General features: G+C 37.0%; 1 protein-coding gene across 1 annotated transcript in view; it reads right to left on the bottom strand.

The window, feature by feature from the left end:
• FAT3 (FAT atypical cadherin 3) overlaps positions 1 to 12,991 on the bottom strand; it is a gene marked incomplete in the record, with an annotated part of 408,024 nt that overhangs the window by 51,831 nt on the left and 343,202 nt on the right. Inside the window, 5 exon segments of the mRNA XM_072402567.1 lie at positions 38 to 181; positions 2,405 to 2,542; positions 3,592 to 3,806; positions 4,550 to 4,939; positions 11,997 to 12,230. Of these exon segments, the coding sequence (XP_072258668.1) occupies positions 38 to 181; positions 2,405 to 2,542; positions 3,592 to 3,806; positions 4,550 to 4,939; positions 11,997 to 12,230 (1,121 nt within the window).

Genomic DNA, 12,991 nt, shown 5'->3' with positions numbered 1-12,991 from the left:
GGGCCCAATATCATTTGATGAAACACTGACGGCTTACCTGAATCACAGCGCTATAGTTGGCCGGTGTGAACTGAGGACTGTTGTCATTGACATCTGAAATGTCTATATTCACAGTCACCGTGGAGGAGAGGGGGGGAAGTCCACTGTCTTTTGCTTGAATAAGTAGTGAGTATCCAGATACCTTTATGGAGAAAAAATTAAGAGAGATAATACACATTAAAAGATTTTTTAAAAGAAATAAAAAAACTGAAGAAGCATTACAGGAACAAGGAACAAGTCCAGTTGAATGTGATTAACTTTTACTAGATACACAATGACCTGGATAAATGAAAACCTTGACAGATGTGAAAAACAGAAAACAATAACTCTTGTTTAAAGAAAAAATGTCATATATATCATGTTACAGGTTGGAAAAGCTGACCTAAAGATGAAACCAGTCAACTAACAATGGACTAATGGCATCACCAATGCCATATTTCCAAATGAAGTGCTAGGTAGCCTTGCTTATGCCAACCATCTCTTGGCCTAACGTGTTGCCTTAGTATTAAACAATACAGCACTAAATAACTAAAAAAGCAATAGAGACTCAACCAAACACTTGGCTTACTCAATGTTGATACGTATAGAACCAGTGATGGTCAGTAGGATGGTTCAGATGGCGCTTTACGTTGTTTATCCACCTATGGGGGATTATATAGTATACCCTTGGTTCCTTTCTGTTTGACTTAATTCATTAGTCTTCCGACAGTTTGGATTTGGATGTATGGAGCAAAAGTGAGCGAACTGTTACTAGTATACGGTATACTAATCCATCACATAATTGCATGTACAGTAAAAATGAGGAACAACTGCATAAAGGGGCAGCAGTCAGGGTCAGCAAAATATTATGTGAGTAGCTGTGTCCTGCCTATGGTCAAGAGGTGTCTCATTTTTAAGGCAACTTAAGCAGTTGCCTTAGCTCCCCTAATATTCTTAGTGTTGGCTAGTACTGTACCGTGTGTACACCGCAGCTCTTTACGAAGTGACAGTTAAGCCCAGCCCCTCTAATTTTTATGGAACCTCCATAAATGGTGCCCTAGGACATAGGAAAAATGACCGATGGGCATCTGTCAAGATGTGACAAGTCTACTTATTAACCAAAGGCAGAATCAAAGAGTCTGTGACATTAGCATGCATGGTCCACCCTTGGTTAATGGGTAGCCATTTTCTCAGATGCCATTTATGAAACTTCCAATAAAATTTTTCCATTTTTTGCTATTTAGACTTTGTTTTTCCATTTTTCCTTAAACCTAAATTATGCTAAAACACCCGGCTCCAATGATAGCTATGCCTAATTCCAGCTCGGCTTATATACTGGCTTGGTTGACTTGGCACAGGCATCCCTTGAATGGAATGGAATATGTAGGCGCTGTATAAATGATGTAGTACATATTCAGAACAAGATTGTGATGAATACATCAAATAAATAACACAATGTACAGATTTGACAGACTGATTAAGGTGTGTATGAAAATTATCCAATGTTGCGAGCAATGGGGCGATACTGCAGCCTTTGGGAATTTATCCTGTGCTAGGAGGGTCAGGCACTGAATTTAGCCTGGCAGCAAAAGAAAATGACAAGTGCACTACAAATTGATATAAATGACTTTTGTACATATACCGCACAGTTTTATAATACCATAAGTTCCCAGGAGGTCATAGGGGTTGCAGTACAATTCTCTACAGGCTTTGCAGTAGAGCTATTCTCTGGATTTGATTTGGTAAATAACATTTCTAAGAAGCGCTGTACAGGTAACTGAAAAAAAGCTTGCTGCAATTCATCCCAGCACATAAGACAAATGTCTCTCTTTTATAAAATGTACTACAAATATGATATTGAATGATTGATCGCTTAGGTTATGACTCTTTAAAGCTGAAATCCAGGCTAAACAAATAGTGGTATGATACAAGAGCCATGGGCTTTTACTTGAATATTGGTATCTTTTGGTATTTGTTTTAGATCCATGTACAAGTATTCAGCATAAAACAATTGTTACACCATGTTTCGGTGCAGGAACTTCTAGTAATGTCGACCTGTCACTTTCTATTTGCGGGAATAATGGTCTTGTGCCCGCCCCTTTATAGTTTTCTGCATGCAGCCTGTAATAGATGGAGCTGTCCCACCCAATCACTGCATAGGTTAGGTAAATCACAATGATGATACCACCACTTTTTGTATCCAGGTTTTCAAAAGCATTTCATGCACATAGTTTGGATTTAAAACAATACAATTATTCTTTTGCACTGCTACTTTATAACAACATAGGGGGGAATTTATAAATTAAGGTACAACCTTAAGGTAGGTCTATACACTTCTATATAATTGTAGTAAACTGTAGTCCAATAAAATAAATGAATCACTTACTCTTTCCCTGTCCAGCCTATCTTTAACCTTTATCAGGCCCAGGACTGGATCCACTGTAAACTGGTTATCTTGATCACCATTGATGATGGAAAAGCTGATCTGTCCATTAGAAGGGCTATCAAGATCTTCAGCAAAGACCTGAGAAATGTAATGGTAATGAGAAAAATGATAAACATATACTGACCAATATGTGACCAATTCACATATCTTATGAGGTCAACACTTAAAAGGTTAGTCCACCCAACATTTGCACTACACTTATAGACAGAAAATGGCGGCTGAATCACTCACTGATTTTGGAGTTCTTGGTTAATACCTGTATAAATACATTATTGTGAATGGTTTTGTTGCACTTTCTTTAACAGGGAAGTTCTATCTACTGGACATAGCAAGGGATGTTTACTGGGAAGCAGCTGTTTCCTATAAATGCTCAGACCTCACCTTCTCTCTCCAGAAAACTAACCAATATTTATTAATAATGAATATCTCATACAGATAGCTGTATTTTCCATTAATATATATATAACAGTGACAAGCTTTGAAGTGTAAAGGACCCATAAAAAAATCAACCTAATAAACATAATAAATAAAACTTCCTGACACAAGGAATGGAACACAAGGGCATCATCATTTAGGGGCACCATGGCGTCCCAATACAAGCCTGACATTGAGTCACCTGGAACTGTTTTTAATTTATATTTATATACTAAAACCTCATAATGGTTCTAAAAGAAATTACATTTTAGATGGAAATAAGTGTAATTTAAAATCTGTAGCTTTTTTTTCTAATATTATCTGCGATTAAGGATCTTGAGGTCAAGTATTTCCTGTTATAGGGCGACAACACTCTAGGGCCGATTTATGCAAGCTCTCCAAGGCTGGAGAGAATACACTTTCAGAAATGAAACTGGATTATCCAAAAAACATGGAATGTTTTTTTAAAAATCATTGGTATTTGCTAGCAAAGGTTTTAATCCCTGGATCAGATCCATTCCAGGTTTGCTGGATCACCTAGCTTCATTGATGAAAGAGTATTGTCTCCAGCCTTGGAGAGCTTTCAAATATCAGGGCCTCTGTATTTGTCTCTCAGTTGTCTTTCAGAATTTTCACCTGTGTTGTGAAGCACATTACTCAAGCATGTTGTCTCTCATTAGGAAAACCACCAAGAACACTAAGATGTATATTACCCTAATGACAGTGTCCCCAATAAAGGCGTCTTCACTGATCACAGCGCTATAAACCTCCTGGCTAAACGTTGGTGCATTGTCATTGACATCGGTCAGGTTGACGTTAACAGTCGTCACTGCGCTGAGAGGAGGGGAACCACCATCTTTAGCTTCAACCACCAGGTAAAAGTGTTTGCTGCTTTCATAGTCCAGAGAGTTGACAACCAGAATTTCCCCTACAAATTAAAAAGGGGTAAAGTATATAAGTTCAATAAATAGGTAAATAATTAATGTTTATTTTTGGTAATATATTGCTGCTGCTGCATAATGAGACCTGTAGTTTCTTAATACCTAGGGGGCTCTAATTACCTGGTCACATCTGTATATAAAAATTATATATATATATATATATATATATATATATATAATACTTTGCAGATGAGGGTATGATATAGAACCAAAATTTTCCTCAGGAAAAATTTTCATTGGAGATAGCGGAGAAGAAAAGGCATCATAGGAGAGGAAAGAAGAGGAAAATAAAGAAAAGAAGCAGGAATAGAAAACTAAGGAAAGCAAAGGGGAGAGGACAAAAGATGAGTAAAGGACAGGAATGGAAAGAAACAGAAAGGGAAAAGTAGGAAAGAAGTTGAAGAGAATAAATAATGGAAGGGGTGAAGAGGGGGCAGAGAAGATATAGATAGGAAGAGGACATGGATAGGAAGGACAAGGAAAGAAAGGAAAGTAGAGGAGAGGTAAGGAAATGAAAGAAGAGATGAGAAAAGAAAAAGAGACACAAGAATAGGATAAAGAAGAAAGAATAGCAGTAAAAAGTAAAAGAACAGTGGAGTAGAAGAGAGGTAAGTGGAGGAACGAAAATGGAGAGGAAAGGAAAAAAAATGTTAAGGGTAGGAGTGGTATTTAAAGGAAAAAGAAAAGAAAAAAAAAGGAGTTTATTTAAAGGAAAAGAAGAGGTTCTAACCAGTCTTTGGATTAATCCTGAATTTGCCATGTTCATTTCCCGTCCTGAAGCTGTATGTTATTTCTGCATTTGTTCCAATGTCCTTGCTTGCAGCAAATACTGATAAGACCCTTGTGCCAGTGGCAGTGTCCTCGGGGATGGTAACCAGATAATCCTTTCTTTCAAAAATTGGAGGGTTGTCATTTACGTCAAGCACAGTGATAGTAACAACAGCGAAGGAAGATAAAGATAGTACGGGGCTGGTGTCAGACGCTTTCACTGTGATGTTATAAGTAGATTGTAGCTCCCGGTCCAGCGACTGCTCCAAGACAATAATGCCAGATTGTTCATCCACTGAGAAATGACCATCAGCAGAATCCACCAGGGAATACACGACCTTCCGATTTATACCTGAAAAAGGAGTAGAAACACCAAACTTTAAAGTAGGGCCCAAATCTTGGCCTGGGCACCACCTGTGGTCCTCATGCTCAAGGCCACTCTACATTGTTTATATTACTTGGTATTAGTGTGGTGGCACAGATGTTGGGACTGTGCATCTACGTTTACATCTTCAGTGCTATTGAAGACCCCTGGTGTTGAAATTCCAGACAAAATATTTTGCTCAGTGGGGGGCACAAACATAGTTTTAGTAGAACCAAGAAAAGTTAGAACTTTTGATATTTTTCTATTGTTGTCTAGACAATGATGTACCATTGATGCCCACATCCCCCATTTTTCCTGGGTGGATATTACAGGACAGTTTCCTCAATGGGGTCACAAATAGAAACTAAAACCTAAAAAGAATATTAATTAGCATTACTTTATCCAAAACTCAAATTAAAACTGTTTACAGCACTGAGCTTTTTAGAACATAACCTCAATCAAATCCATCCCAGATGGGCAATTCCTCAGCAGAGTCTGTATGCCTGCCCATTGTCTGTGTTTCATCTATGATGTCATTCTAGTAATGTTTCAAGCAGACAGACCTTATAATCTCTCACTGAGGCAAAACCTAAATAATAAAAAGCAACAAAGTCTGAGTATCTCTTGTAAACGCTGGCATTCACGCTGCTTGCCAACCGGGCGGCTATCTGAGTCATTCCAGCTATACTAGCAGATGGCATGATGGATGTAACAGACAGTGTGCTGACCGCATACAAAAACACACACATTTCTCATGCATTTAGAACTGTGATTATCCGAGCTAAACTCCTGCAATAAGCAATATTTCTGATCTGTGAGCTCGGTGACTATGAGATTTTGCTGATCCAGCTGCTGAGGCTACCCCCTTTGTCCTTACAATGTAGATCTGTATGCAGAAACCATAATGAGATCTGAAGGGAGACTACATGCATGTGTGCACTTTCTGCACCAGAAGAGTCATTTCAGTGTTAATTAAAACAGAATGCACAAGCATCACCTCCTGCCTGGGCAGATAAATGATCTGATGTCACAGGCTTGGGTGTTGCTGGCTGGGAAATATCTAGAAAGGTGCCACATTCCAAAGGGATCCTCTGCTTAGATTTGTAGAAACAATTTCCATTGTGTCTCTAATACAATGGAAAATATGAATGTTTTTCTATGCTGTTTTATCTCCCTAGCAGCCCTTGTTTGGAATTTTTCTCCATAAAGTGGAACTTCCAACAACTTTACAAGCTTGCATAAATACATTCCTTTGCATACATTCCTCTGCATAAGTACATTCATTTATCAAGGCAGTCATTGAGCTACAGTTAGTGATTCTAGTTAATGCCTGAACAAAGATGACTCAGTTCTTTCAGGGAGAAAAGCAGATAAATTCATTCTCAGGGGGAGTACTGTGAGAGGTAGCGAAAACCTGGAAGTATTACAAGTATATATCGCTTAGCATGCATAATACATATTTTATAAACTGAGATTTTTGACCTGAATGTCTTTGGAAAATAAATCGCAGTTTATACACAGGCCATACCACTAGACGGTGCTGTGTTTTATTGCAAAATGTAAAACAAACCCTTGTCATCTGAGAAATGAGAAGTGACCCATCATAACAAACTCAGAAGACCAATGTATTTTAACCTGCAAAAAAAGGGAAACATTAACAGGCTGAACCAACATGATTTTATTTTTTTTCTCCTTTTTTAGAACTGGTTTAAAAGATCACAGTATTGGTGTATATATTGACATTGGTTTTATTGGTATTTCTGATAATTACTATTTAAAATGTTAATCTTGAAAGCTGCATTTTATGTCCTAGGTTTATACTTGAGTTGTTTTTCTTTAACTGAGTTTATATTGGGGATCAGTTTATATTTTGTATATGGTAGGTTTCTAGGTGCACTTTAATAATGATGGCAAAATTTAAAGTCACAAAACTGTGTTCATTGACTATATAGCAAAGGTGTGATGGTCAGGTGTTCTCACACTAATGACAATATAGCATAGGTGTGATGGTCATATATTCACTCTATTGTCTACATACCATAGGTGTGATGGTCAGATGTTCAAATATTATTGGTTTTATAGCATAGGTGTGATGGTCAGGTGTTCATATACTATTATATATAAGCTCACATACTATATATATATATGTATATATATATATATATATATATATATATATATATATAGTATAAGTATGATGGTAAGGTGTTCACATACAATTAAATATATAGCATAGGTATGATGGTTAGGTGTTTACATAATATTGTATATATAGTATAGGTGTAATAGTCAATAATTCACATACTTTCAGCTGTCTAGTTTAGTTATAGTCATGCTGCAATGAAAGATTTCACCAGCAGATGGTGCATCTCTTAAATATGACATGTCATCTTTCTAAACAGATGAAGGGGTCTTAGCTTTCAAAGCCAATATTTTTATTCAAGTCATTTTCCTCTCCTGGAATTCTCCTTCTAAACTGAATAAATCTTGACCTTTAAATCGTGTGATGTCTTTATTATAAGTAAACACATGCTTTATTGAACATGAGTGCTGAGTCTATTCAGACTTCCTTCATGAAACTGTAACTATACTTATTATTTCAGAGAATTTATCTATTATTTGCTTTCTGCTAAGACTCAAAGCCCGCAGAGAGAGCTTACGCTGTCTTTTCAATCAATATTGCAATCCTAGAGCGGCACAGACAATGAATTTACTTTATCATTTTGGAAGTTAAAGTGCAGATGCAATAAAAAGCCATAACTTGTTTTCTAATTGGCTGGCTGCATCCCACCAATGAAAAATCATGTTTATTAGGTGTGAACACCTGAGTTCATCAAGCAAGAGGTCAACACCAAACAAAAGCACTTTGAAGATGCATTTTCCTAGCAGCATACAGCGAGACAATTTATCAGCTACAGGAAAAGGATGATATTGCAGGATTTTTCTCTATAAACACAGTAGCAGTTTAATGACCCTTAAAATTATATTGGCCAAAAAGTAGATGATAAGAATTTTTATAATAAAAAAAAAACTTTTTCCTAGAATAACTTTTTTTTCTGTACAACCAAACCTTCTATCAGTGTCCACTGAGCTGCTGATTTAAAGCCATTTATTTGAGCTGTATATTCTCTGAACTTCTCCCTGAACATTCCTCATGGCTAAAACATGGCGGCACTGCCTTGTAGGGAACCGAGAAGTGCAAGTCTCAGAAGTTGCTTGCTTTTGGATAGAAATCCAGCCTCTGGGTACCTCCTAGATTTACTTTCAGTAGCTCAATTATTTGAGACTTAACTCTTCTAACTTCTGAGCTAAACCCAACTCAAGTGGGTAGCTTTGAAAATCTAAATGGAACATTTGATCTGGCGGTGCAAAGATCTTCCATACATTGGTTGCTGTCTTTTGTCAGCTTGCGCTTCACCTTTCTGTGGATCTCCTGTGCCCCACTTCACGTGATCTGTGTTCTGGATGATAGGGGGTTAGCTTTGGGGTCACGTGGATAGGAGGATCCCAATATACTCCCCTGCATCATTTCTTGTGTGCGAGCTATTGCTCCACCTATGGACGCTGTTGGTGACGGCTCCCCCATGCAGGGTATTTCAGGAGGCTTAGGCATCCCATATAGCTAGATGTTTTTGGTTGTGGCAAAATAAGGTAGTGCTTTTTTCTAGTTTCTTCTTCTTTCTTAGAGGCATTGGATTGCATGACAGTAAATTACATATTGGACTTTGCCTGGTAATATCTGTTAATAACTGGTAGGGTTCTAATGAGTTTCCTTCCGATATGTTCATAGATTTGAATTACTGATTATTATTATTATCAAACAGTATTTATATAGCGCCAACATATTACGCAGCGCTGTACGTAAATAGGGTACTAATCTTTAGACTTAGAAGTTTAGTTAGTTTTTAGACAGTTTTCCGACGTCTGATTTGCCTTTTCCCCCCTCCCTGCACTTGTTTGCCATCCCAGTAGGGGTTATCAGAGAAGAACAGGTTTTTAATGTGTATTTTGGTGTAGGTCTTAAAAGCTATTGATATTATGAATTTTTGTGTGCTTTATATTTATATCAATATGACTTTGTGTGTGCGTATACTTTTTTAGATCTATGTTACATCCTTGTATATAACACGATGGAGATGATTTTTTTACTGCGAAACACGGTGAGTTTTTAAGGACACATTTTGTTACATTTTATGTGTACAAAGATACCATGCTCATGTATGTTATTGTGGAAAGATATGTTTCTATGAATAAAAACTGTATTTTACCAGTGTTGTGATGTTTCAAAGTTCTATGATTATGTAATAAATGTTAGAGGTGGATGCCGGTAAAGTCCTAGAACTTTTTTTCTCTTTGTGTTGAACTTTTATTGGTATGTGGCATCTTTTACTTACCTCTTGAATATCATTTATAAATCCAAGATCATTGGTGTTAGACTGACCTGAGAGTCATAAATTGCTCAAAGAACCCCTTGCAACCCTGAGGTTCCGCAAACCCCTGATTGAGAAAAACGGCATTATATAGAACAATCTGTAGACAATTTTACTAGCTAATGGGCTTACCTAAATATCAGACCAGGAACTATGGTTCAGGGTGCCCAGGGTTATCATGTCTAACAAAGGGACAGGGCTGTACAGGACATGTGATAAAAGACGAAGCAGGGAAAATGGACAAAGACTCCCTTAACAATGACTATTTACCAGGAATATAATGCCAGTTCGCTGAGGACACTTTGGAAAGGTCTGGATTCTAAGAAAAGAGCACACTGACAAAAAATACTGCCAAAACTTTAATAGCATATTTCTATAAAAGTTTCTCAGAAGTGTGCCCCGGTTTTCTCTTTTTACAATGCGGCAATTAAGGTGTATATTCCAGACACATTCCGCAACGTTTAAACTTCTGTCAGATCTAACACGTCTCCTTTTGAACTATATCATTTTGTGAGAAAAATGTCTTTTGAAAAAAATGAAAAGTCCACAGAAATGTCATTTCAATAGTATCAGGAAGAATATATCTTGATGATACAAGCTTCTTTTTGATTAAACTGCTAACGCGGAAGGTTCAGGCAGAGGTGGCTGCTAAAAAGAACCAAAAAAAAAAAAAGCCAATGTTATAGCTTCAGGCCATAACTTGTCTGACATATGAAGCAGAACTTTGCTGAAGTAGGAATTACTTTGTGTTTTAAGAACAATTAACAGCAAATATTTGTAATATTTCCCTTTTGTGCTCAGTGGCTGGCATTGGAATGAGCTAAATAGTAAAATATGTACAGGAATGATTTCTAGAACAGTGATCATATTAATATATAGTTGAGTTCAATTAAAAAAAAAGTACTACTAGTAGTACTTACTTTACAAAAGTCAAGTTGTTTCAATTGCCTGATATACCAATTATCAAGTTTTATACTTGCCATGGCAGCTCATTACAATGCAGTAAATTATATTCTAGGAACAGCATGTCCGTGTCACTGCATTTCAATGCATGATGAACGATTGACTTTACTGTTCATACAAATTATCAATAGCCTCTATTACATTATAGGAGCAGGGGGGATCCCTTGGTTTATATTCACATAGGTGAGACATGTTGGAGGTGGCATGGTGGCTCAGTTGGAAGCACCATTGTCCTTTACCAAATCCCTTGGAGTTCTGTATTCAATTTCCACTAAGTACATTATATACATAAAATCTGTAGGTTTTCTGTATGCCAATTTTCGTTTGGTAATACATAAAACATGTATGTAAAAAGTAAATCCCTGTATTCTTTGGATTATCCAAAATCTATCTATCTATCTATCTATCTATCTATCTATCTATCTATCTATCTATCTATCTATCATGGTCTTCCTCCTGACAATTCTATAAATGGGGTTTCATTCTTTATTGAACCCAATCAATAAAAACTCAGATGTTAAATCAGAATCTTTCAAATATAACATTTCCTGTGAACAATATCTTCCAAACATATAAGAAGCAATAAATAAAGTGGAACTTGAGTTACGGGAAAATGTCAACATAGATTTAGTGTATGAGCGTAGAATGAAGAGACAATCAGCTGCTCCATTTCTTTTTGGTGTTTGTATTGCTTTTGATATACACACAGTTACAATTTGTTCCAGTGGATGTATCAAGTATCCCGACAGCTTTGGGCTACCTAGCGAAGTGGACAAGGGGAGCCTTGTTTTTATTGGGAAGATAAGTATTAAAAATTATTATTTATTCAAAAACGGCCTCTCCTGCCCTTTCCAACAGCTTTAAAAAAAGATCAGATGGGTCTTTGCTGCAACAAACTAAAACCAATGTGATAATTACAGATTTTCTTGCATTTTATATTAGAAGATGGATATAGAATGCACTGATTTCATCACAACAAAACTCGTATGAAGACATTTGGAAGTGTACATTTCTGCAGAAGACTTCCAAATGTTTTAATCATGGCCAAATCCCATGTGTTCCATTTTTATTGGTCAGCCAGGCTACCTCTTATAGTGATGGGCCAATCAGAACATGTAGAGCTTAATGCCTAATCTAACACTACCCATAACTATTGGAGCTTTGCTTATCAGAACCAACTGCCATAATGAGAGAGGTTCTGAGGGTATTGTTAGGTGTTTGTACCCGCTGGTATTGTCTATCGCTACCTTGGTTTCTTTTGTTGACCACTCATATTGGTCTGTAATGAAGGAAAGTCAGCAGGAGAAACCAATGAAAGTTGTAAGACACAGTAAACTGACAATTCGGGAAAGGTTTGCTTCCTTGTAGACTCTTGGGGGATGATTCCTTGGTAAAAGATGGGCTTTCAATGATGTAACTGGAAGGCATTTACATTTATCTTCCGTAGGGTACTGTCCATTTAAATACCCATAACAGGGTCACTTTAAGGGTTACTCACAGTTTGGTTGGTCTATCCGCTCATTGATGCATATTTATACAAATTGAATTTGGTTCACATGACCAGCTAGGAAACATTTCTTTTTTCCATACCTGAGAACAAGTATTAACTTATAACCATACCATTGGACTTTACATGGTGGAGGTTTACTCACCAACATCAGGGTCATTGGCCTGCACCCGGGTTAATAAAGCTTTGGTATTGGTATTTTCATAGACGCTGGCACTGTAGTAGCTGGATGAGAATGCTGGGGGGTTGTCATTGACATCTTCAAGAATTAACCGTATTTCTGACTGACAATATCTTCCACCTCCATCTGTGGCTCTAGCAATTAGATGGTAGACTGGTGTTTTCTCTCGATCCAAGGGGGCCATTGTTTTCAATTCACCTGCAGATGGTTGGAGACGTAAGCCATTATTTCCAAGTACAAGATGACAGCATCTATCAGTGTGACATGTGCCATATTCCCTATCTGTGGCTTAATAGGAACATCGCTCAAACTTAAATCTGTTCCTGCATTCTCTGTATGAAAGCAATTAAGGAATGACATTTTATTGTTGTATGAAGTTTTTATCCAAACTCGGAAAACAGCCTTCACAGATTAATATGTTAACATTGTAACATGTGAACACTTAGCACTGGGCACAATGGGTACATCCAAAGCCCACACAACCCATAAAGGATTAGGAATGCCTGATATAAATATAAATTGCCCATGCTGTTTTATTTGATGTTACTACAGTGTCAAGAACAATGGATGTGCAGTGTTGGTTTTTATGAAACATGGGTTAGTTGTCTTAGGGGGCAAGGTTAGGTTGCTGACATTATGAATTAACACAGTAATACAATAATAGGATTTACTGCAAAGAATGTATAAATCCAATTAGAGTCCATATATGTGTGCAATATTGCTTTGTGTAGGTTTCCCAAAATAAGCCAACACATGAAAGGTTTGGACTGTTGGAGGAATAACCCAAACCATAGGACTATGGTAAACCTTATGTACTATGTTACGTGGAGTTCATATTAAACATTATGGACAAACATTATTGGAAACCAGACTGTCACATTTTCAAGAGTGTGTTGGACATCACATTTCAAATTTTAGACATTATTATGAACCCTATCTTTCCCTTTTGCAACTAGAAC

The sequence above is a fragment of the Pyxicephalus adspersus genome, chromosome 1, assembly GCF_032062135.1.
Source record: "Pyxicephalus adspersus chromosome 1, UCB_Pads_2.0, whole genome shotgun sequence".
In the NCBI taxonomy this organism is placed as follows: domain Eukaryota; kingdom Metazoa; phylum Chordata; class Amphibia; order Anura; family Pyxicephalidae; genus Pyxicephalus; species Pyxicephalus adspersus.
Note: the sequence above shows the minus strand (reverse complement) of the source record. Positions and strands in the feature narration are given on the sequence as shown.